Source organism: Lepus europaeus, chromosome 12 (genome assembly GCF_033115175.1).
Source record: "Lepus europaeus isolate LE1 chromosome 12, mLepTim1.pri, whole genome shotgun sequence".
In the NCBI taxonomy this organism is placed as follows: Eukaryota; Metazoa; Chordata; class Mammalia; order Lagomorpha; family Leporidae; genus Lepus; species Lepus europaeus.
Genome location: NC_084838.1, coordinates 54266075 through 54292780, shown reverse-complemented (window position 1 = coordinate 54292780; position 26706 = coordinate 54266075). Strand labels below are relative to the sequence as shown.

General features: G+C 39.5%; 1 protein-coding gene across 2 annotated transcripts in view; it reads left to right on the top strand.

Moving 5' to 3' along the window:
* FOCAD (focadhesin) overlaps positions 1-26706 on the top strand; it is a 360290-nt gene that overhangs the window by 94573 nt on the left and 239011 nt on the right. For both annotated transcript variants that reach the window (XM_062208140.1, XM_062208139.1), the window contains exons 8-10: positions 1299-1505; positions 13183-13270; positions 18609-18811. In XM_062208140.1, coding sequence (XP_062064124.1) covers positions 1299-1505; positions 13183-13270; positions 18609-18811 — 498 coding nt within the window. The remainder of the gene's footprint in view (positions 1-1298; positions 1506-13182; positions 13271-18608; positions 18812-26706) is intronic.

The window sequence follows — 26706 nt, the reverse complement described above, 5'->3', positions numbered from 1 at the left end:
CTGGATTGGCAGTGGAGCCACTGGGACTCGAACAGGTGCCCTATGGGATGCTGGCACTGCAGGCAGTGGCTTTACCCACTATGCCACAGTGCCAGCTTGGGCCTTTTTCTACTGGCTTCCCATGTGCATTAGCAGGGAGCTGGATTGGAAGTGGAACAGCTAGGACTTGAACCAGCACTCCAATATGGGATGCTGACCTTGCAGGCAGCAGCTTAACCTGCCTGCTGCCACAATGCTGACCCCTGATGTAAAACTTTGAAATCCAAGCATATGAATGATCTTCAGAAGGTTAGTGTAAAATACAAATTATGATGAAATATGCATCCATTTAAAAAAAGGTTTTTGTTCCCAAATCAACTTACTTTTAAATTCCATTTCCATGAACTTTTTGAAGTACTCTTGTATCTTTATTTGTAAGAGAGTAAAATAATTAACTATTAGACTGTTTATATATCATTTTTATAATGATATTTTCTGCCATTTCTTCTCTTGTTATTTTAGTATCTCTTTTTCTGTTGTTTGCTAAGAATTATTTTTTCTCTCCACGTATATCTGATAGTTGTTTTGCGTTATTATGGTAATAACTACTGGTGAAAGAAAGGTATAGCTGGTCAACTGTAGACTTCCTTCTTGATGAGTTTAATGGATTTAGGCTCCTGATTGAAGCAGATGGTTCATTGTTTGTAATCTCTGGAAAATGCCAATGTGTCTTTTAGCAGGACCATATCTTTATACCAACTCCAGAATTTTGATCAGAATAGCTGGATTTGAATTGAGCTTTTCAAGAGCACCCAAGTCCTTCCTAATACATCAGCCTGTGGAGAAGACACCCTATTGTTTGAATAGGTCAAGTGTGGAAATGATGTTACTTAAGGCTGTCTGAACAGGTCTCCTGCAGGAGAAGGGTTTAGTAGTGTGTCAGAATAGCCTTCTGACCCTTAACTACCAGCTATCTTTGCTGGAACTGCAGAAAGGAGAATTTATTTGGAGAACTCAAAACCAGCTTTAATTAATTTCACCCATCATCTTGATGGTGTCAATGTAATTTGTCTTAAGACATCTGCTTGTAGAGAAGCTAGAAAAATAAATGAAAAAAATTTTTACCAGGCATTAGTGACAAAAATAGTGACAAAATGAAGAGTTGTATGATTTAACCTTCATTGAGTTATGGTAACTTTCTTTATCTCCTTTAAGTCTTTTTGGTGTAGAGAAAAAGTAATTTATGTTAGAAGCTGCTTGTATGGCTTACCTTTGATTTGCATGTTATTTTAATATTGAATAATGACATTTTTAAACAGATGAAAGATTTGATACAGACAACTGAAGTGATGCTGTTTATTGAAGAATTATATTTAAGCCTTTTGCGTCATCCTGTCTTCTGGAAAGTTCATCTTGCTCAGCTGACCCTTCAATTGCTGTGTGTCTGCGAAGTCAGCTTAAAGATAACTGGGGAATGCTCTTCTTTCATTCACCTTTTAGAGCACAGCGTTGAAGTTTTAAAGGAGGTAAGGATAGTAAGAAAATTTAATGTATAGCTATCACTTAAATGAGTCTTTTGGTAACTGGAGGACTGTTTATTGCTAGATATGACTATTTATTGCTGTATATGACTATTGTATATTACAGATGATTTGATCTAACACCATTATATCATACTACTAATAATATAACCTACTACAAAAATAAGAAGCATCAGATATTCTTTGGAGCATCAGTTAAGGATCTGCTTCTGCTTTTTTTTTTTTCTTCATTTATCCATTTGTAACACAAGTACTATGTGTCAGGGTTCTATAGATTACATAGATGAAAAGGATGCATTTGATGACCTGAAGAGGCTTATAGACATGCAAATGAGTAATCATAGTATATAAGATCAATACTTTCATGCATGTTGAGTGGATTCTTGTGTAAGGTGTAAGGTAAGGGTCTTGCTTCATACTTCTGCATATGGAGATCCAGTGTTCCCTGGACCATGCTCCAGGGATTGGAGACTGTCCATGCTCCAGGGATTGGAGGTAGTTCTTTTTTAAATGTCTGGTAAAATTCAGCAGTGAAGCCATCTGGTCCTGGGCTTTTCTTGGTTGGGAGGACTTTTATTACTGATTCAATTTCTGTCTTTGTTATGGGTCTGTTTAGGTTTTCAGTGTCTTCATGCTCAAAATAGGTAGGCTGTATGTGTCCAGGAAGCTATCCATTTCTTCTGGGTTTTTCAGTTTGTTGGCATACAGCTCTTCGTAGTAATTTCAGATTTTTTAAAATTTCTGTGGTGTCAGTTGTTACATTTCCTTTTTCATCTCTGATATTATTGATTTGGGTTTTCACTCTCCTTTTTTTTTTGGTTAGTTAGGCCAATGTTGTATCAATTTTGTTTATGTTTTCAAAAACCAGCTCTTCATTTTGTTGCTCTTTTATATTGTTTTTTTTTTTTGATTCAGTTTTGTTTATTTCTTCTCTAATTTTAATTATTTGTTTTCTCCTACTAGTTTTGGGTTTGGTTTGTTGTTTTTCTTGATCTTTGAGATGCATTGGTAGCTCATATATTTGGTGCTTTTCCAATTTCTTAATTCACGCACCTATTGCTATAAGCCTTCCTCTTAACACTGCTTTTGTTGCATCCCATAAGTTTTGATATGTTGTGGTGTCATCTTAATTTGTTTCTCGAAATTTGTTGATTTCTCCTATGACCGACTGTTCATTCAGGAGCATGTTGTTCAGTCTCCATGTGTTTGCATATGCTCTAGAGGTTCCTCAGTTACTCATTTCCAGCTTCATTCTGTTGTGGTCCGAGAAGATGCATGGTATGATTTCAATTTTTTTGAATTTGCTGAGACTTGCTTTATGGCCTAGTATGTGGTCAGTCATAGAGAATGTTCCATGTACTGCTGAGAAGAATGTGTATTCTGCAACTGCAGGATGAAAAGTTCTGTAGATTTCTGTTAGTTCCATTTGGTCCATAGTGTCATTTAAATCTGCTGTTTGCTTGTTGATTTTCTGTCTTGTTGATCTATCCATTGCTTAAAGTGGAGTATTGACGTCCCCCAATACTATTGTATTGGAGTATAAGTCTCCCTTTAAGTCCCTTAACATTTCTTTTAAATAACCAGGTGCACTGTAATTAGGTGCATATGCATATATAATAGTTACATCTTCCTGTTGAATTGATCCTTTGATCATTACATAGTGCCCTTCTTTGTCTCTATTAACAGTTTTTGTGTTAAAGTCTATTGTATCTGATAGTAAGATAGCTGTATCAGCTCTTTTTTGGTTTCAGTTGGCATGAAATATCTTTTTTCATGCATGCATCTTTGTTTTTGAGATGTGTTTCTTGTAGGCAGAAAATAGATGGGTTTTGTTTTTTAATCCAATCACCCAGTCTGTGTCTTTTAACTGGGGTTTGAGACCATTTACTTTCAAGGTGACTATTGATAAGTAATGAGTTTGCCTTGTCATTTTTTCAAAAGAATTCCTTTTTTTTTTTTTTTTTTTTTTTTTTTACAATTTTCTTTGGACAGGCAGAGTTAGTGAGAGAGAGAGAGAGAGAGAGAGAGAGAGAGAGAGAGAGAGGGAAAGGTCTTCCTTCCATTGGTTCACCCCTCAAATGGCTACTATGGCCAGCGCGCTGCGCTGATCCAAAGCCAGGAGCCAGGTGCTTCCTCCTGGTCTCCCATGCGGGTGCAGGGCCCAAGCACTTGGGCCGTCCTCCACTGCCTTCTTGGGCCACAACAGAGAGCTAGACTGGAAGAGGAGCAACCAGGACAGAATCTGATGCCCTGACCGGGACTAGAACCTCGTGTGCCAATGCTGCAGGCGGAAGATTAGCCAAGTGAGCCACTGCGCTGGCCAAGAATTCTTATTTTTAAATTGGAATTTCCTTTGAGCTTTTACCGTGAGATTTTCTTCCTTTAGCTTTTTTCATTGTGATGACCATGTTTCTGTGTTTCTGTATGCCACACATCTTTAAGCATCTTTTGTAGGGCTGGATGAGTGTTGACAAATTCTTTAAATTTATGTTTGATATGGAAGTTCTTTATTTCAGCTTCATTAATAAATGAGAGCTTTGCAGGGTACAATATTCTGGGATGATGATTTTTTTTCTCTTATGATTTGGACAATTCTTCCTAGCCTGTAGGGTTTCTGATGAGAGTCTGCTGTGCGTCTAATTGAAGATTCTCTGAAAGTAATCTGGCGTTTCTCTCATGCACATTTTAGAATCTTCTCTTTATGTTTTACTATGGTGAATTTGATTACAATGTGTCGTGCTGAGGATGTTTCCTGGTCATGTCTATTAGGAGTTCCGTGTGCTTCCTGTCCTTGTATGTCCCTTTCTTTCTCCAAACTAGGGAAATTTTCTGTTATTATTTCACTAAAAAGGCCTTCTAATCCTTTCTCTCTTACCGTGCCTTTAGGAACTCCTAGAACCTGTATATTGGGTCTTTTTATAGTATCCTGTAGATTCCCAGCAGTGTTTTTTGGTTTTCTAATTTCCTCATTTTGTCTTTGGTTTGACTGTATAATTTCCTGTGCTTCATCTTCTAAGTCCGATATTCTCTCTTCTGCCTCAACAATTTTGTTTTTAAGGCTTTCAGTGCATTTTTTATTTGTCATTAAATTCTTGATTTCATTTTGATTTCTCTTTAAGATCTCAATTTCATGGGAGAAATTTTCTTTCATGTCCTATACGAATTTTAGTAGTTCATGCCTTTGCTTCGGATTTTTTCTATGTAATCTTATAATCAATATTTTGAATTCCATTTCTTGTATTTCTTCCATCTCATCATCTTCACAATGTAGTATTGAAGTGTTGTATTCTTTTGGGGGCATCATGTTGTCTTCCTTATTCTTGTTTCTTGAATTGTTGCTTTTGTTTTTTGGCATTTGTGGAGAAATTTGTTGATTTCTTCTTCTTTTTTTTTTTTTTTTTCTGCTGTGGCAGCTTTTAGCTTTGTACTATGACTCTGTAGATAAATGGAATGTCTGCTTTCAGTGTATCTCTAGAGACCTGTAGTGGGTGTGGCCAGAGAGCTCTGTTCAGTTCTCCAGGGATAAGGGTGTGCCTAAGGTGACATACCCAGTTTTGGGTTGGTAAATTCTCTCTCTCTCTTTCTCTTTAATCATAAGGGAGGATATTCTTCACAACTGAGCTCCTATCCTCAATGGAGACCAGTGCCTGAGAGCTAGCCCCAATGGGTATAATATTTGTCTGCTCTTTCCCAAAGACCACAACAGAGGATCTTTGCAGTCCTCAGTGTAAGTTCAGTTTCCCCAGCAATGTCTCTTACCAACAAATCAGGATACCCTGAACTTGTGGAGTCTCCCACTGTGACTGCCCAAAGTCCCAGCCACACCCTGAGTCCTCTCACACACCCTCAGTTTTTTTTTACAGTCCCGGTACAGAGGCCTCATATAGTCACAAGCTCCTAGCTTCCTGTTAGTTCTCCCCATCAGAGTCAGGGTCTCCACTTGTCTGGTTGTTGGTCACAGACACGAGCTGGTGCAGGTGTTACATATGTCCAAAATGGCACCCACTCTTTTGGCTTGTTACAGGACGCCGTTGTAAAGTGATCATCTTTTCTATTTATTTATTTATTTTCTCCTCTAGTTTGGCTGGTACACTATCCCCCACGGGGCTCCAAGTCGGCTTCCCTCTAGGCTCTTCCTGCAGCTTTTTTGCCAGTGGCTTGGGCTGCTGTGGTCTGGTCTCACCTCACTTTCCAATGCTGGTGTGTAGGCTCTGGGCTGCTGGAGTCCTGAGCTGTGGGCCCACACCCTCCATGTAGGTCCACCATGCCCTTCTAATTTCAGCAGAGTTTCCTCTCCAATTTTCTCCCTAACTCTTCTTGGAGACTACACTCTCTCCACTTTCTTTAAACTGTCTTCTCCTGGGGTAGAGCAGTAAGGTCTCTCCCTACTCTTCCATCTTGAATTGGTGCTTTTGTTTTTTGGCATTTGTGGAGAAATTTGTTGATTTTTTTCTTTCTTTTTTTTTTTTCACAGTGGCTCCCCACACCTCCATAACTTCCCTCCCACCCGCAACCCTCCCATCTCCCATTCCCTCTCCTGTCCCATTCACATCAAGATTCATTTTCAATTATCTTTATATACAGAAGATCAATTTAGTACATATTTTTATTATTTATTTATTTATTTATTTATTTATTTATTTATTTATTTTGACAGGCAGAGTGGATAGTGAGAGAGAGAGAGACAGAGAGAAAGGTCTTCCTTTGCTGTTGGTTCACCCTCCAATGGCCGCCGCGGCCGGCACACTGTGCTGATCTGAAGCCAGGAGCCAGGTGCTTCTCCTGGTCTCCCATGGGGTGCAGGGCCCAAGCACTTGGGCCATCCTCCACTGCACTCCTGGGCCATAGCAGAGAGCTGGCCTGGAAGAGGGGCAACCGGGACAGAATCCAGTGCACTGACCGGGACTAGAACCCAGTGTGCCAGCGCCGCTAGGCAGAGGATTAGCCTGTTGAGCCATGGCGCCGGCCCAATTTAGTACATATTAAGTAAAGATTTCAACAGTTTGCACCCACACAGAAACACAAAGTATAATGTACTGTTTGAATACTAGTTATAGCATTAATTAACATAGTACAACACATTAAGGGCAGAGCTCCTACATGGGGAGTAAGTGCACAGTGACTCCTGTTGTTGACTTAACAATTTGACACTTTTGTTTATGGTGTCAGTAATCTCCCTAGGCTCTTGTCATGAGTTGCCAAGGCTATGGAAGCATCTTGAGTTCACCAACTCTGATCTTATTTAGACAAGGTCATAGTCAAAGTGGAAGTTCTCTCCTCCCTTCAGAGGAAGGTACCTCCTTTAATGGCCCATTCTTTCCACTGGGATCTCACTCACAGAGATCTTTCATTTAGGTACTTTTTTTTTTTTTTTCCAGAATGTCTTGGTTTTCCATGCCTAAAATCCTCTCATGGGCTCTTCAGCCAGATCTGAATGCCTTAAGGGTTGATTCTGAGGCCAGAGTGCTATTTAGGACATCTGCCATTCTTTGAGTCTGCTGTGTATCCCACTTCCCATGTTGGATCATCCTCTCCTTTTTAATTGTATCAGTTAGTATTAGCAGACACTAGTCTTGTTTATGTGATCCCTTTGACTCTTAATCCTATCATTATTATCAATTGTGAACTGAAACTGATCACTTGGACTAGTGAGATGGCATTGGTACATGCCACCTTGATGGGATTGTATTGGAATCCCCTGGCACGTTTCTAACTCCACCATTTGGGGCAAGTCCGATTGAGCATGTGCCGAATTGTACATCTCCTCCCTCTCTTATTCCCACTCTTATATTTAACAGAGATCACTTTTCAGTTAAATTTAAACACCTAAGAATAATTGTGTGTTAATTAAAGAGTTCAACCAATAGTGTTAAGTAGAACAAAAAAGAATACTAAAAGGGATAAAGTATTAAGTTGTTCATCAACAGTCAGTACACAGGCTGATCAAGTTGTTGATTTTTTTTCCTTTTTTTTTTTTTCTTTTTGCCGTGGCAGCTTTTATCTTTTTACTATGACTCTGTAGATAAGTGGAATGTACCTGGATTTTTCTACCCTTTCAACATATAAATTTCATTCCATACTAGGGTGCTAATCAGAGAAATACGAGTGGGAAAAGAGAGACATGGGAAGTTAAGTTGATAGGGCTTTGTGGTTACTTGGATGGTTAAGGTGAGGGACCTTGGTGGAGTCTCAACTTTTTCTTTGGAACTGCTGGGTAGCATCTTTTACTATGAGAAATGGCAGGTAGTGTTCAGAAGAAGATAAATTTGGTCTTAGATACCAAATTTGAGTGTTTTGCATAATTTGATTTGAGATGTATATGGATTATACAGATATGTGGTTTCAAAATTCAGGCTAGAAGCCTATGGTAACAGTACAGATTTGTGGTCATCTACTTGAGGTGGGAGTTTTAACATGCATTTGGGTGGTTTGGATGGTTTGGCTTGGGAGGGAACTCCAAAGGTCATTGACATTTGGAGTGTACTAATAAAGAGGGAATGAGAAAGTATGGCTAGAGATTGTATGGGAATGGAAGAGATAGAGGACATGAAAGTCAAGGAAAGGAATATTTGATAGTGTTATATGGTATGGAGAAAGGATGTAAGGTAAGAAATGGAAAGTTCTTTTAGGAAGCAGCAAACAAGTTTATTGGTCATATTGGAGGAAGCTGTTTCAGCAGAGAGATAATATTAGAAATAATTAGAATTAGGGAGTGAATGACAGGTTAAGAAATATTGAGTGAGAGTATGTTTTGGTGGTATGTGTGAGCTGAGGAAAACTCAGGTGTGTCATTTGCCAATTTGTCAATCTTAAGAATGGTTTCATGTATAGTGAGGCTCTAGATATCATATATTGTGTAATTATACATAATTATAATTACATTGTATGTTGCATAATTGTGTTTGTTACATATATAATAAATAATTTATATTATAAGCATAATATAGGATTATATATTAAGCAGGATGAAATGATATTATATATCAAACCCCTATTTATGTATAAGTATATATAATTGTACCTATTATACATAATGGGTATGTTTTATAGTACATATTTCATAATTCAGATAATACATAGATGTAAATAGATAAATGTGTTTTTATCTGAGCTTTAGTTTTCTGCCTTCCAGTTTTTGCTGATTGCATTCTCATGGTGCACTGTACCATGTTTCTTTGTTCAAAGGTAGAGGAATCAGATTCAGAGTTTTTTTTTTTTTAAGATTTTATTTATTTATTTGACAGGTAGAGTTACAGACAGAGAAAGAGAGATAGAGAGAAAGGTCTTCCTTCCTTTGGTTCACTCCCCAAATGGCCGCAATGGCCGGAGCTGTGCTGATCCGAAGCCAGGAGCCAGGAGCTTCTTCCCGGTCTCCCATGCTGGTGCAGGGGCCCAAGGACTTGGGCCATCTTCTACTGCTATCCCAGGCCAAAGCTGAGAGGTGGACTGGAAGAGGGGCAACCAGGACTAGAACCGACACCCATATGGGATGCCAGCACTGCAGGTGGATGAATAACATAGTGCACCATGGCACCGGCACCTGTTTGTTATTGTTTAAGACTATAGAGACTGTTGTATTAATTCATCAAGCGGCTCATGATATATATATCATATATATATATCATATATATTTCCATATATATATGGAAATAAAAGTGATCCCAGTAGCTATTGATGGTTGATGTTTGGTTGAATTCATTCATTAGGAATTGTGGAAATAATAATCTTTTTAAGTCTATAGTTTTTTTCTTCATTCATTACCTGGAATTTTCCATAAAAGGAAACTCCTTTTCACCTTATAGTTGGTTATTCAGTGATAGAGTTTATATAGGAAAAGTGGGAAAGATGTATGAGTCTTCATCCTTTCCTCCTATGTACCAGTTTCTAAAGGTATTATTGTGAATTCATAGATTTCAACATATGCGATGCATTTCAGTGTGTTGCAGACATTGTCCTTACTGAAGTTTCATGTGTACTATTTTTGGCCGGTAAGAATCTCATCGAATTGGCATTGTGTAAAATTTTAAAATTGTTTTTGATTATGGCATGAAATTACACAATACTAATTTCTTTTAGAGTAATGAATAAATTTATATGTGAGACTTTTTTTTTTTTTTTTTTTTTAGACAGGCAGAGTTAGACAGTGAGAGAGAGAGACAGAGAGAAAGAGAGAAAGGTCTTCCTTCTGTTGGTTAACCCCCCAAATGGCTGCTACGGCCTGCGTGCTGTGCCGATTCTGCGTGCTGTGCCGATTCGAAGCCAGGAGCCAGGTGACTCTTCCTGGTCTCCACTGCCTTCCTGGGCCACAGCAAAGAGCTGGACTAGAAGAGGAGCAACCGGAACAGAATCTGGTGCCCCAATCAGGACTAGAACGTGGGATACCGGTGCTGCAGGCGGAGGATTAGCCAAATGAGCCGCAGCGCAGCCATGAGACATCATTTTTATATTGTCTCCCTTCTTCCTAATTTAACAATTTCAGTAGAAGTAGCAGTAAGTAGAACTGTTCAGATATTTGTGTTACAAAGTTTCCTAACCCCTACCTTTATCCCATTGTTCCTGAGGTAAAAATATAAACTTAAGAAAATCAAATTGCAAGTATATATCTTTTGGGACTATATATTCTGTAATTTGAAATAAAATGAAGTGTAATAAAACAGTCTTATTATATATTTTGAAGCTATACCTATATTTCTCTGTCACTGAGTTTCAGTTAGATAATTGATTCAAACATTTCAGTAATTCTTCTTTTACCTCTCTACTCTTTCTATTCTTACATCAGAGATATATCATTGTACATTGAAAATGGGATGATTTCTTAGATTGCATTACATGGGGTGGATTTGGTTTTAGTTGAGTTATTTTTAGCTGGATTTGAATGGTCACAACTTCTTTCGACTCAAGCAAAACAAGGGTATTCTGGACAGCAACATTAGGTAAAAATGATACTGATTAGGAGGCAACTGAGTAGATCTCAAAGTGAAGGACAAATAAAACATTCTGGCCTTAGCTCAAGAATCTCTGATTCTAAGGCTTTGCTATTAGCTGACTCAGTTATAATTATTTTTCTTCACTATGGGTCATAGTTTTTTTTTGATTTGCTATGAGAAATGAACATTTAAGCCCTGCCCTGCCCAATCTGCTCTGCCAAGAGGATAAGGTAGGCAGCAAAGCTGTGGCGTTGGGACATTGTATAAGTTGGGCTGCCATCACTGTTGTGTGTGCTTTGGTATGTAACATTCCCTACACCTTGTTTTCTCTTAAAAAACATTTTTCTACAACTAAATATAGAATTCTTGACAGTAGAACTCTAGTATTTGCAGTGGTACATGCATTGTCCAACATGAGCTTTCATTACACATGTGATTAAATTGTACTGTACCTTAGCGTACATTAAAAGCTAGTCAAACAAAAACTTATAACTTCTAGAAATATAAGCTATTAAAGATTTATCTGATCTAAACACCTACCATTTGCTTTTCCTTATTTTGATGTTTTGAATCTCTAACTCATTTCCTCCCACTATCCTGAACAGGCCAGTCCTACCCTTCCTGAAGAAGACTGTTTTCATTTGTGTCTGCATACCTTTAAGTTCTAGCTACTTAAATTACTTCTATTCCATTTCAGAACCCAGAAAGCTATTTTTTTTTTTTTTAGAAAGCTACTTTTTGACCCCTGCAGTGATAGCTTGAGTGAAAATGCTTTCTAATATAGTGTTAGTATACAACAATGCTTTTGTTTCTGATCTTGGAAAGTAGTAAATTTGATATCTAAATTATTTTGCTGGCTTTTTAAAAATGGAAATGCAGAAATTGAAATAAAATTGAGGAAAGTATGGCAAAAAATGGTGTGATGGTATATAGTTGGCATATTGTTTTTTTTTTTTTCTGACAGGCAGAGTGGACAGTAAGAGAGAGAGACAGAGAGAAAGGTCTTCCTTTTGCCATTGGTTCACCCTCCAATGGCCGCCGCGGTAGCACGCTGCGGCCGGCGCACCGCGCTGATCCAATGGCAGGAGCCAGGTGCTTCTCCTGGTCTCCCATGGGGGGCAGGACCCAAGGACTTGGGCCATCCTCCACTGCACTCCCTGGCCACAGCAGAGAGCTGGCCTGGAAGAGGGACCACCGGGACAGGATCGGTGCCCCGACCGGGACTAGAACCCGGTGTGCCGGCGCCGCAAGGCAGAAGATTAGCCTAGTGAGCCGCGGCGCCGGCCGCATATTGGTTTTTAAAGTGCATTTATTTTCCTTTGATTGTTAAGAGCTGTTTCAACAGTTGTTTTTGAGAACTGTTCTCAACTGTTTCAAAATAGCAAACATACTGGTTTAGAGTCTGCAAAGATACAAATGGGATTATATAACACTTTTTAAAATTCAAAAATTAATTTCCACCTTTGCTGTTTTTATCAAGCTCCATAAACACATTAGAAGATTTTGCAGTTTGATTAATTTCACTGTTCAAATGGAGAAACTAACATTTAGGATATTATTAATTTGTGCCACAGTTGATAGCATTTCTAAGATTATAACTTCTGAGTGTGTCAGACTACATTGTTCTCAAGTGTTACTTTAATATGGATCTTTACATTTCAGAATGAATTAGTTGGATGGATCTTTGTCCTTTAATTCCATTGTACATTGTTTTCTTTGTTTAGAAACCTCAAACAAACTTATGTTACTTGAATTTTATTTATTAGGATATAATGTTGATATATTTTCCATTTTATTAATGTATTTTGCAAACTTAATGATTTTAGGTTTCTGTGGTTATTTGCCACATTTAAAAATGCTTAATGAATTACTGTAATTTCAAAATAATTTCTGCATCCTTGGCCTTAATATTTCTTTTATTATAATAACATTATTTATTAAAAATTTGTTTACTGTAAGTGATTATGCAAGTTATAAAGATAAATCATGTCTGTATTAGGTAAGTAGAAAACTGAGCTATTTTCCAGAAGTGAAATGTTCTTAAATTAAGTATTTTGGCTGGCGCCGCGGCTCAATAGGCTAATCCTCCGCCTGCGGTGCCAGCACACCGGGTTCTATTCCCGGTTGGGGCACCAGATTCTGTCCCGGTTGCCCCTCTTCCAGTCCAGCTCTCTGCTGTGGCTCGGGAGTGCAGTGGAGGATGGCCCAAGTGCTTGGGCCCTGCACCCGCATGGGAGACTGGGGGAAGCACCTGGCCCCTGGCTTCAGATCAGCGTGGTGTGCTGGCTGCAGCGGCCATTGGAGGGTGAATCAACGGTAAAGGAAGACCTTTCTCTCTCACTGTCCACTCTGCCTGTCAAATAAATAAATAAAAGTTTCTACTGTTCCTTGCCGCCCCATTTAAAAAAAAAATTCAGTGTTTTGGATAATTTTCAGTGGTTTACAAAGATAAACTCTTTTGGAGACTTGTCAATTTGTTATGTTGAGGAATTTTCCCTCTGAATTATTTTGATTTGTAGCCTATTGGTTTTTGGCTATAAGTAATAGCATTTTTAACTTATTCTTGACTGTGTGGCATTCATTCTTCAGTAGATCATATATATAGTTATATAAATAATTTTGGATAATGAGTTTACAATCTTTGATGTGGAATATACAGTTCTTGGATACTTGTTATAAAGCCATAGTCCTGATAACTTTTTCAACAAATCTTTTTTCCCTTTTATTCTTTTCAGGATTTTCCTGTTGAACTGGTCATAATTGGAATAGCTTTACTTCTTCTACAGACTCCAGCAAGTCAGCAGAAGCCAATCCTAACTCTAGGTGAATAAAAATACACTCACTAGAATCCATTGTAAATATGACACAAGTATTGGGAACAGTACTTGAACAATATTTCATGCCATCCTGTATATTTTGAATTTCAGTACTGGAAATTTTGCTATTGTTATCAAATAGAATTTTTGTTTCCTTGTCCAAATAGCCATTACACATACCTTGTATAAGCTTCCTGATACCATAATTTACCAGGTATCTTGTCTGCTTGTTAGAGGGTTATGTGAATTCTATAGCAGTGATATTTGCAAATAAATTAAAGGGCATCTCACCTTATTCACAATTGTGCAGCAATATGAGAAATTATAACATAAAACTCTTGAAAGAAACTGATTAGCAGTTGTATTTGTTTTATAAACTCTATAACTTTACTGTCCATAACTAGAGCTACGTTGGATAAAATTATTTTATGTATATCATCTGAGAGATCTTCAAAAAGTTAATAGAAAGTACGTATTAAGAAAAAACTGCATGGACTTAAAATTCTTTATTGCATCAAAAGTATATTTATCTTTTAATTTCATGTTCCATGGACATTTGACCCTGCTATCAATCTAGCTAGAACACATGAAAGATAATATTCTTTTGATTGTCCAGTATTGATTTAAGGTAAAGTGGGTAAAGGTAAAGTGGGTGAGGAGGCAAAGGGGAAGTAGAATAATGTGGTAAAGAATCATATTGGTTGGCCTTGCACTACACACCTTTAAAGTATAGCTTTTACAGCCAGCGCCATGGCTCACTAGGCTAATCCTCCGCCTTGCGGCGCCGGCACACCGGGTTCTAGTCCTGGTCGGGGCACCGATCCTGTCCCGGTGGCCCCTCTTCCAGGCCAGCTCTCTGCTGTGGCCAGGGAGTGCAGTGGAGGATGGCCCAAGTCCTTGGGTCCTGCCCCCCATGGGAGACCAGGAGAAGCACCTGGCTCCTGCCATCGGATCAGCGTGGTGCGCCGGCCGCAGCGTGCTACCGCGGCGGCCATTGGAGGGTGAACCAATGGCAAAAGGAAGACCTTTCTCTCTGTCTCTCTCTCACTGTCCACTCTGCCTGTCAAAAAATAATAATAATAATAATAATAAGTATAGCTTTTACATTAATGTTACCTTTCTTTACTTGATCCACTATAAACTTTGTAGTAATGGAGGATTCTAAATGATGTTGTACAGTACTACCATAATTTGAGACACTGCTATCTCATTTTAGAAAAGTGCTTGAGGGGCTGACACTGTGGCAGTAGCAGGTAAAGCTGCTGCCTGCAGTGTCGGCATCCCATATGGGCTCCAGTGTTAGTCCCGGCTGTTCCTTTTCCAATCCAGCATGCCTGCTAATGTGCCTGGGAAAGCAGCAGAAGATGACCAAAGTCCTTGAGCCCCTGCACCCATTTCAGAGACCAGGAAGAAGCTCCTGGCTCAGCTCTGGCTGTTGTGGCCATCTGGGGAGTGAACCAGTGAATGGAAGATCTCTCTCTCTGCCTCTGCCTCTCTGCAACTCTGCCTTTCAAATAAGTAAATAAATCTTTTTTTTTTTTTTTTAAGTGCTTGAGATGAATGCTTGTGTGTCTCATTCTTATGGGTGCTAGCACCCATCGTGGTTTTTAGAGTGAATTGGTCTTTAACTTGCCATCTGCTTTTGAAATGGCTCTTGCACATTGAGGGGTCCTTTGTTCTTTGGACTTTGGTTCCTACCCTGCTTTTGCCTTTTGACTTTGTGCTCATTTGAACTCCTCCCCTCAACCCTTTCTGGTCTATTTTTTCCTTTGTACTGGTACATGAGGCTATAATTTACCAGTGTTGTAACTTCTGACAGACATGGTTTTCTTAGTCTTTGGAGCAACTTTATTGACATATAATTACATACCATAACATTCACCATTTTAAAGTGTTCAATAAAGCATGGCTTAGTAAATTTATAGATTTGTGCAGCCCATACCACAATGCAGTTTTAGAACATTTCCATCATCCCCCAACATTTATTATACCAATTTGTAGTTAACTCTCATTCCATCCACAGTCCCAGACAAATGCTGATCTGCTCTCTTTCTATAGACTGACTTTTTCTGGACATTTCTATTTTTTTCCTTTTAAAGATATATTTCATTTATTTGAAAGGCAGAGTTACAGAGAGAGAAATCTTCCATCAGTGGGTTCACTCCCCAAATGGCCACAACACCCAGGGCTGGACCAGGCTGAAGCCAGGATCCAAGAGCTGCTTCTGGGTCTCCCACATGGGTGCAGGGGCCCAAGTACTTGAGCCATCTTCTACTGCTTTCCCAGGCCATCAGTAGGGATGCTGGATTGGAAATGTAGCAGCTAGGACTCAAACCGGTGACCGTATGGGATGCCAGCACCACAGGCCCCGGCTCTGGACATTTCTTATGAAATTATTATTATTATTTTTTTTTGACAGGCAGAGTGGACAGTGAGAGAGAGACAGAGAGAAAGGTCTTCCTTTTTGCCATTGGTTCACCCTCCAATGGCCGCCGCAGTAGGCGCACTACAGCCGGCGCACCGCACTGTTCCAATGGCAGGAGCCAGGTGCTTCTCCTGGTCTCCCATGGGGTGCAGGGCCCAAGGACTTGGGCCATCCTCCACTGCACTCCCTGGCCACAGCAGAGAGCTGGCCTGGAAGAGGGGCCACCGGGACAGGATCGGTGCCCCGACCAGGACTAGAACCCGGTGTGCCGGCGCCGCAAGGCGGAGGATTAGCCTAGTGAGCCACGGCGCCGGCCTTATTTTTTGTTATAAGCTAGTGTCTCTGATTTGAAGTAGCCATATTTAGAGTGAATAAACCATGTTACAAACTATTGAATGAGTAAGTCATGTTGAAAAGTAAGGAAGAATTGTCATTTAGTATATTAGGAAAGAGTATTTAAAGAAATAGGATAACCAAGAGAATATTGATTATTTAAACATTGTGCAGATTAAAATAATATTATCCTTGTAATTAGCACTAGCCTTGATTATAAATAGCAACATAAAAATTCCTCGGAGATTTATAATATAGGATATTGAAACATTTGTTCTATATTTATTTCCTGTTTTAGTAAAGATAATGAATTTTTATAGTATATCAGAGGTACTTATGGATTAAAACCAATATTTAAGCAAAAATAATTAATTAGTAGTGTTAGTCAATATTAGGGCAAAAACAAGTAAATTAGTAATGTTAGCAAAAGTAACTAAATTAGTATTGTTAGCATAACTGGTGTTTCGCCTTCATGTTATGTTAATGTTTGACTTCCAAATGATTTTTTAAAAAATATTTATTTATTTATTTGAAAGGCAGAGTTATAGAGAGAGGGAAAGACAGAGACAGGTCTTCTATCTGCTGGTTTGTCCCCAAATGGCTGCTATGGCCAAGGCTGGACCGATCCAAAGCCAGGAGACAGAGTTTCTAACTGGTTTCCCACATGGGTGCAGTGGCCCAAGCACTTAGGAAATCTTCCACTGCTTTCCCAAATCATTAGCAGGGAGCTAAATCAAAAGTGGAGCATCCAGGCCGGCGCAGCGGCTCACTAGGCTAATCCTCCGCCTTGCGGCGCCGGCACACTGGGTTCTAGTCCCGGTCGGGGCACCGATCCTGTCCCGGTTGCCCCTCTTCCAGGCCAGCTCTCTGCTGTGGCCAGGGAGTGCAGTGGAGGATGGCCCAAGTGCTTGGGCCCTGCACCCCATGGGAGACCAGGAGAAGCACCTGGCTCCTGCCATCGGAACAGCGCGGTGCGCCAGCTGCAGCGCGCTACCGCGGCGGCCATTGGAGGGTGAACCAACGGTAAAAGGAAGACCTTTCTCTCTGTCTCTCTCTCTCACTGTCCACTCTGCCTGTCAAAAAAAAAAAAAAAAAGAAAGAAAAAGTGGAGCATCCAGGACTCAAACTGGTGCCCATATGGAAGCCGGCTCAGGCTTAACCTAGTATGCCACAGTACTGGCCCCTCCAAATGATTTAAAATGAAATATGAACACCTCATTGACATGATTTATGGCTTGTAGAAATTTTTTTTTTTTTTATAATGAAGAAGTCAGTTGCACCGTGGCAAAAAACAATCTAAATCAAAGACCCTGGTGAACAAGACCCCAGCAGAAGGAACAGGCCATCAAGGAGAGAGGCGCCTTTCTCTGAAGGGAGGAAGGAACCTCCACTGTGATACGGCCTTGAGTACACAAGTTCAGAGTCGGTGAACTCAAGGGGCTTCCATAGCCTAGACAGCTCATAGCAAGAGTCTCGGGTGATTGCTGACGTCATAAATAAGAGTGCCAATTGTTAAATCAACAACGGGAGTCACTGGGTACATGCTCCCCACGTAGGATCTCTGTCCTTAATGTGTTTTACTATGAAACTTAAAAACACTACTAGTCGAACAATACCCTATACCTTGTGCGGTTGTGTGAATGCAGCCTGTTGAAATTCTTGCTTAGTATATACTAAGTTGATCTTCAGTATGTGAAGGTAATTGAAAATGAAACTTGATAAAGGGCGGGATGGGAGAGGGAGAGGGGAGGGCCACAGGATGGAGGGAGGTTGGGGGGGAAGCCACAACAATACAAAAGTTGCACTTTGTAAATTCACATTTATGAAATTAAAAAAAAAAGAAAAGAAGTCAGTTGGTTACTTGATAATTTATCTTTGAAATCTATGAATAACATCCTTCAGCTGGTCAGGGTTTGTTCAATAATCTTGATAAAACAACATGACAAAGTTTATTTTTGCTTTAACTCACTCATTCAGTTAGTAGGCTAGGGGAAATTCTACCTGTGACTAAGTTATTGCCCATGTGTATGTATGTTCCTGTTGTCTTAAGTTGAGGTTCCACTCTATAAGAAGAATCAGTTATTAGAATAGGTTTGATTGCATGTGGACTTTGGTACTTTTGTGATTAGCTTCTTAGCAATTACAGCAGAAGGGCAGTCCTGCTTCAACCATATTCAGCTGGGTTTTTAAAGGCATGCACCTTGGCCTTTTTACACACTGATTAGGCAGTTTTGGTCCCTTGGCTTTGTTTGCTATGAGCAATAATAGTATCTGAGAGAGTATAAAGAAAAAATGTTGACTTGTATTAAAAAAATTCATGTTGACCTAAAACAGAGTTGATTTATACTTCATGATATATGACAGGCATTTTCTCTAAGAGTATCATCAAATTTTCAGTTACATACATTAACAACTTATTTTAGATGGTAATTATTATCCCTCTTTTCAGTGAGATTTATCATTTAGTTACGTGTCTGACCCATTTGTAAAGGAGAAAGAAAACTTTGTGGCATATTATTGTTAAGCAAAACTGTATTTTGTTGGACTGGGATATTAATTTTAAAAATGTAAATATTTTGATTAATAGCTTTGAAGCTCCTCTCTTTTGCTGAGGATCAGAAAATCCCAAAGTCATCTCTAGTGCTGGTGTTGCCAATTCTGCAGATTTTATCGTCTACTACCTTGGAAGACTGCATATCCCCAGATGAAGAGGGTCCCTCCAGGCAGAAGCTGGCTCTGAGTCTTTTGGAAATGGTACAGCAGGAGTGTTACAGAGATGACCTCCAAAAGGTAATGAGTTCATCCTAGTTTCTCTTAAAATGTCAAGGTGAGATTTATTATCTCTGGAGATAATCTTACCCCCTGATAACGTATCTTTTTGGGTTTAACCCTATCATTGAACTTTATCGTTCTGCCAGGCAATGATATAGGAGATTTTAATACATTCTTCTGAACTGTGAGAAAGGATGGTCAACCTGTAGTGAATGAAGTTTTGGAAATGCTGTATAATCTTTGTTGTTGAGGTTTCAGTGCACATTAGTAGTCAAAGGTCTTGAGGAATCCTATGGAAAAGAAACTTACTCAGTTTAACTTAGTGATTCTCCAACATATATGAACATGGGATTCTTTCTGTCTTATGCTACTTTTTAATAAATGTAGGATATTGGTAGTTCTAGGCCAATGCAAGGCGGGAAATGCTCTTTGAATGTTTCAGAGTTCTGGGATCAGTAAGAAGAAGGCCACCCTGTCTGCTTGCTTGCCTGCCAGCCTACTGGCCTCTTTCCCTCCTGTCCTTCCTTCCAACAGATAGAGCAAGCAAACTATCATCTACTGACTCACTCTTTAAATGCACCAAAGCCTGATACTAGGAACCCCATCCAGCTCTCCCATGTGGAAGGCAGGAAAGTAATCACTTGTGCTGTCTCTCATGGCTCCCAGAGTTTGTATTAGCAGGAAGATGGAGGCTGGAGTCATAACCAGGCACTGAACTGAAGCAACATCCTAACTGCCAAGAGTGAACACCTGCCCCTTTCATTTTTAATATGACACTTATGTCATATTACCTGGAGTAATGGATCATACAATTTTCGGTGTATGCCTCTATTACTTCTAATTGAAAGATATCAGATCTGTCACATATGTTTCCTAGTCCTACCTATCTGATTCTGCTTTCCCAATCTCACTTTTGCCATTAAAATAATGTAAAAGTATTGTCGATGTTAGGTTAGTGGCCAAGTTCTCGGCTTAGACTGCCAGAGTTTTTCTCTTTTGGTATTTGAGTTTAGCCTTTGGTAAATGTAATCTTACTTTCTAAGTCCTACCCGTATAAGGATGAAATAAGATTAAATAAGACAAAGCTGGTGACACATCTTAAGTCTCCATGGAGAGAGCAACTACATAAATGCAAGCTAAAGCCATGGTTATTGCTTCATCTGGAAAAGCAGATGCCTTTATTTTATTGTTACGTATTCTAGCAGCAAAAGCATGGTTGTTGTTATTTCTTGTTTGAGCATGTAGTAGAAGCTAGTCTATAATTATAGACAAATTGAATGTATATTATAGCTTCCTAATCCTAATTGCTTGACTAAAACTTAATAACATGAAATAGCTAATTTATTTGCATTTGCAGATGTTCTTGTATCAGCCCTAAAAGCAGTGCCAAATCTGTTTTTAAAAAAAGAATTTTTTAAAAATGTCATCTTGGCTTGTTCATATGAACAATGACTGGTTCTTGAATTTGGATGGGGGCAGCGCAGGATGTACTGTTAGAGTTCTGTTCTTTCAAATCACAAGCATTATTTATGGAGGATCAACCCCCCCCCCCCCCCCCAACACACACACACTCTAGTGCGGAAATACTCAGCTTACTGTTTGCTCAGGTGTGTGTGTGTGAATGTTATTCAACACTAATAGTTGAACTTTCTCATCAGCAGCTAGAAAAGAGGAAGGAGGAAGGAATAGCATTAGGGCTGTAAACACCCTTCTTATGATACTGAGCTCTTTTATGAGGCTTTGAGTTCTCCCACATGCATGTAGAGGCCCAAGCACATGGGGCTTCCTGTGCTGCTTTTCCAGGCACGTTAGTAGGGAGCTGGATTGGAAGTAGAGCAACCAGGGCTTGAACTTGTGTCCATATGGGATGCCAGCACTGCAGGCTATGGTTTCCGGCCTCCAGAAGATCTTTTACTGCCTTGATTGCATAGAATTCTACATAAAAACCCACAGATTTGGTTATTTTTCCTTTTAGATTTTGTTATTTTTATTTATTTTTTAGAATGATGGCTGAATAACAATGTTCAATTTAGAACCAAAATAGTTCTTCAGAAGTGCAATTCTTTTGGTGTGTGTAAACAAGTGCAAATATCCTATAGCTTGTGATTCAGTAATTAACTCTCCATGTGTATGGTACTGATAATCATGACATGAAAGACATTTTAACTTTTGCCAGCTTATAAGAATTAGAACATGTAAGATAGCAAACCTGTTAATCCATCTCTTTACAATCAAAGATTAATATAATTTAATATGCATTTTGTGTTTTTATTTTTTTTAAAAATAGTGTGTGTGTGGAGGGGGTGGGTATTGTGGTACAGGAGGTTAAGTGGTTGCTTGAGATGACTGCATCCCATATTGGATTGCCTGGTTTGAGTCCTGGCTACTCTGCACTTCCATTGCAGCTTTCTGCTAATGTACCTGGAAGGCAGCATGTAATGGCCCAGATACTTGGCTTCCTGCCACCCACATGGTAGACCCAAATGGAGTCCATAGTTCCTGGCTTTGTCCTGGCCAAACTTAGGCTTTCCAGACATTTAGGGAATGAACCAGTGGGTAGAACTGTCTTTCCTTCTTGCTTTTGGTCACTGTACCTTTCAGATCAATCAATCAGTCTTAAAATTGTTTGTGGAAAACATCCTTTTTCTCTTTGGCTATTAAATATGATATTTAGAACTACCTATTGTGTTTTTTCCAGGTGGAAAAGTATAAACACCAGGCATAAGTTCTAAAGGGCTTGAAAAATCATCCTCTCTCCCACCCCTCCTTCCACCAAAGAATTATGGGGAACAAAAGAAAGCACCAGTGTGTGAGTCAGGTCTAGTCAGGAGAGAGAAACCACACTGGTAATTTGAACAAGGAAAACTAAGCACAAACAATTGTTAACTAGTACAGTGTGTTTAAATTACTGAAGGATGTAAAAGAGTCTTAAAGGGATATTGCCGTGGTAATGATAGGGAGCAGCTTCCACCTCTAGCTTGAGGGAAGAGTCCCTAAGGAAGAAACTTCCAGTATCCCTGGTCAAGATGGGATTCGTACCTATCTGGAGAGAATGTGAGTACAGCCTGCTGGGTGATGGGGTACTGCAGGTCAGAGCCGGCCCACTGGAAGCCGCTTACTGGAGTTTCTCACATGCCCTGGGCAGCTGTGGTAGGAGAAATGAAAGAAGCATCCATGAACCTGAAGAGAAACCTTTCTCCGTTTCTTGAGGCATTTCTTTTGCGCCCTCTATTGACAGGATCTAACATCACACCAGTGGGTCAAGGAGAAACATTAGCAAAATACAACTGCAGGACGACAAAGCCAGGCAACGAAAGGTGGATGTGGAGCTGAGAATAAGCACACAGAGCTACTGGTGCAACTAGTACAACAAAATCAGAAAAGATTTTTGAGAAGGAAGTCAGGGTAGGTTTTTGAGATGAATTATGAAAGTAGAGCCAAATTCCTGCCATGGTATGAGAGGGCAAAATCTACCTCTGTGGAGTTGTTTCAGTGTAACGGAAGGATTTAGAATTAGCCTGACTGAGCAAGGGTCTGCTATATGTTTATTCATGTGTCTGTGTGTGTTTACATTAAGCATGGTACTTTTGGGTCTCTGAGAATAAAGTAATATTAAGTAAGTTTTATTTAGAGTTACTTAAAAGTAAGCAGAAAATATTTTGAATATTTGTCTCTTACAAATCATAACATTTTCAAGCCATTCTCATTCTACTATTTGTAGTCAAAGTTAACATTTTAGCATGTGTTGACATGTTTTAACATGTTTAGCAGGAGTTGTTATGTGAGTCAATTCATATTTCTCACAATAACTGAAATAGGTAGTTGTCAAGCCGGTGCTGCGGCTCACTAGGCTAATCCTCCACCTTGTGGTGCCGGCACACCGGGTTCTAGGCCCGGTCGGGGCACCGATCCTGTCCCGGTGGCCCCTCTTCCAGGCCAGCTCTCTGCTGTGGCCAGGGAGTGCAGTGGAGGATGGCCCAAGTGTTTGGGCCCTGCACCCCATGGGAGACCAGGATAAGTACCTGGCTCCTGCCATCGGATCAGCGTGGTGCGCCGGCCGCAGCGCGCCTACTGCGGCGGCCATTGGAGGGTGAACCAACGGTAAAAGGAAGACCTTTCTCTCTGTCTCTCTCTCTCACCGTCCACTCTGCCTGTCCAAAAAAAAAAAAAAAGGTGGTTGTCATTGTTATCTTGTTTTGTGATTTCTAGCTGTGTGACCTTAGTATACTGTTTGAACCTCTCTGGCCCTAGGCAAAATGGGTAACAAGGCACCTGCATTATGAAGTTTATTAAGCACTTGATATGATATGTGCAGACTCTATATTAAGTGCCTGAGTAAATATTAACTCGTTTTTTTTTTTTTTTATCCCAAACTCTTTGAGGTGGGTAATATTGATCTCATTTTGCCTAAGAGGTAACTGAAGTATAGAGAAGTTAAATAATTTGCTAAGGTTCATGGCTTGGGAGCGTAATTATTTTTTAGATAGCTTTATTGAAAAGTAATTCACACAATACACTTTTCTCATTTAAAAGGTATAATTCAATGGCTTTTGGTGTATTCACTAAAAACTCTTTAGCATTGTATATCCCTCATTGCAACCATCCTTAGAATATTTTTATTACTTCCCAAAGAACTGCACAATGCTCCACTCACCTCCCCAAGTTAGACAACTTCTAACTACTTTCTTTCTATGTAGATTTCCTTATTTTTCATTATTTCACATAAATGAAGTATTCAACATGTGGTTCTCTGTGACTGGCTTATTTTTACTTGGCATGATATTTCCAAGGCTCATTCACATTGTAGCATGTGTTGAGCGCATGTCCATTCTATGGATATATCACATTTATTTTTCCATTCACCTGTTCATAAACTTCTGAAATTATTTCTGCTTTTTGGCTGTTATAAATAATTCTGCTATGAATATTCAAGTATAAGATTTTGTGTTGATCTACATTTTCATTTCTGTTGGATGCTTGTTCACAGGAGTAGAACTTTTAAGGGTTACCATTTTTTTTTCTCCATTTTTTTTTTTCTCGGCTCACTTTGGTTAAGTCTGTTGTAGTCACTATATAGATGAATGTTATTGTTTATAGTTAATGAAAATCTATATTATTCACTTGTATTCACTTCTTTAGTACTATCATATGCTCATTTTACTGTTAATATTTAATATACCTAAGCATTGTTATTAAAACGCTTTTCAAAATAAATTCTCATCTCTTTTACATTTGTAAAAGATGTTTAACAGGAGCCAGAGCTGTGGTGTAGTGGGTAAAGCCTGTGGTACCTGCATCCCATGTGGTCTCTGGTTTGAGTACAAGCTACTCCAATCCAGCGCTCTGCTATGGCCTGGGAAAGCAGTGGAAGATGGCCCAAGCCCTTGGGCCCCCTGCGCCCATGTGGGAATTCTGGAAGAAGCTCCTGGCTCCTGGCTTCAGCCTGGCCCAGCCCTGGCCATTGTGGTCATTTGGGGAGTGAACCCAGAGGATGGAAGATCTCATTCTCTTTCTCTCTGACTCTCCCTCTCTCTATAATTGTACCTTTCAAATAAATAAATAAATCATAAAAAAGAGATGTTTTACAGCCATTTAATAATCATTTCAAAGTTATTTTTTCTTTAAAGATTTTATTTATTTATTTGTGTGTGTGTGTGTGGGGATTCCATCCACTGGTTTCACTCTTTCTACAACAACTGGAGTTGAGTGAGTGGAAGGAATCTAATCACTTGAGCCTATATCACTGGCTCCCAGGGTCTTCATTAGCAGGAAACTTGAGTCAGGAGCAGAGCTGAAAATCAAACCCAGGCACCCTGATATTAAAGGTGGGCTTCTTAACTGTCAGCTTAACCACTGGTCCAAACACCTACCCCTAAGAGTTATTTTTCTGTGATTTATATTCCTTTATTTTTTTTACACAGATATAAGTAATATAATATAATCTTTATTTCTGAACACCTACTTTATCCCCTAAAAGACAAAGTCTGCTAACGTTGTCATAGGCCCTTCCTCAGTCTCTGGTGCCAGGATCTGGTAGTTGGTGCCAAGAGAATATGTTTGATTACATCCTGATCTTGGCATTGTAGCAGTTGCAGCTGTCACTCATCGGGTCCATTTTGTGACATCTTATTCAATGTTGGGCCTTTCTTTTGCTGCTATAATCTCAGGCAAATAAACAAAAAGCAGAACCTAAACATGGACATAATACTAAAAGTTATGTGGGATTGTTTTTTTCATTGTTTAATCATACGAGTCTGTAATTTTGTGCTTTTCACTCAATTTTGCTTCATGGTGACTTACAAATTATTTTCTTTTATACTCATACCTACTAGTTTTACTTTTCTTTCCTTGGGATAACAGTGATCAGATGAGTATTTCCTTTTTATTGCAACTTCAGACCTTGTGCTAGGTGCTTCATTAGATATTTTCTGATATCCATCTTAGTTCCCTGGCAGGAAAGTAGTCATTTAGTTTTACAAATTAGGAAAATAATGCATAGACAGAATGCATTATGGCTAATAACTGGCATGGCTGTGCTAACTCCTGGTATTTTAAATCTTAAGATCAGTACTGTTTCTTATTAGTCCATGCATTTATTTATTTATTTTGACAGGCTGAGTTAGACAGTGAGAGAGAGAGACAGAGAGAAAGGTCTTCCTTCCATTGGTTCACCCCCCAAATGGCCGCTACGGCTGGCGTGCTGTGCCGATCCAAAGCCAGGAGCAAGGTGCTTCCTCCTGGTCTCCCATGTGGGTGCAGGGCCCAAGCATTTGGGCCATCCTCCACTGCCTTCCTGGGCCACAGCAGAGAGCTGGACTGGAAGAGGAGCAACCGGGACTAGAACCGGGGGTGCCGGCGCCACAGGCGGAGGATTAGCCTAGTGAGCCACGGCACCAGCCGAGCCCATGCATTTAAAGAATTTCATCAGGGTTCAGCGCTGTGGCGCAGTGAGTTAAAGCCCTGGCTTGCATCCTACATGGGCACTGGTTCTAGTCCCCACTGCTTCATTTCTGATCCAGCTCCCTGCTCATGCGCCTGGGAAAGGAGCGGAGGATGGCCCAAGTGCTTGGGCCCCTACACCCATGTGGGAGACCTGGTAGAAGCTTCTGGATCCTGGCTTTGGTCTGGACCAGCCCAGGTTGTTGTAGCCATATGCGGAGTGAACTAGCAGATGGAAGACATCTCTGTCTCTACCTCTCTGTAAGTCTGCCCTTCAAATGAATGAAATAAAGCTTTTTTTAAAAAAAGTAATTCCAAAATAAGAAAAGGAATTTCATCCTCTTGGGGAAAAATGTATTTTTATATATAGGGCTATATAAATATGGATATTATTTAATTAAAACATGTTTTAAAAGTTTGAAATGAAAAGAGAGAGAGAAAGAGAGAATGCTTCTATTCACTCACTCTCCAAATGCCTGCAGTAACCAGGCCTGGACCAGACCAAAGCTAGGATCCAGTGTCTTATGTGGCTGGATCCCAGTTACTTGAGAGAGATTATTTAATTTTTTAAATTTATATATTTTTTGGAAATAGTCATCCATTGAAATGGTTCAGCAAGTAAGAAGTAGTATACTTTTAGAAGCTTCCTTTTTGCCCTTGATTCCAGTTGTCCAGTTTGGGCCCTCTTAAATAGAAGATGATGTTTGGTGCTTACTTGTTTCTTCTGTATTTGTCCACATACTTTTCTTCATTTATATGAACAAATATAAACTTTTGTTTTTTTTTTTATCCCTACCCTCTAAAAAAATGATAGCATTCTAGACGTACTATCTGATCTTGTATTTCCACTTAGGAGATTTTTTTCTTGTAATTATTACACAAAGAGCTTTCTTAATTGTTTCTATACTGGCATTTAATTTTCAAATAAATTTCATATCCACTCCTAAGCATATAGTCAAGAAAACTGAAGTCTT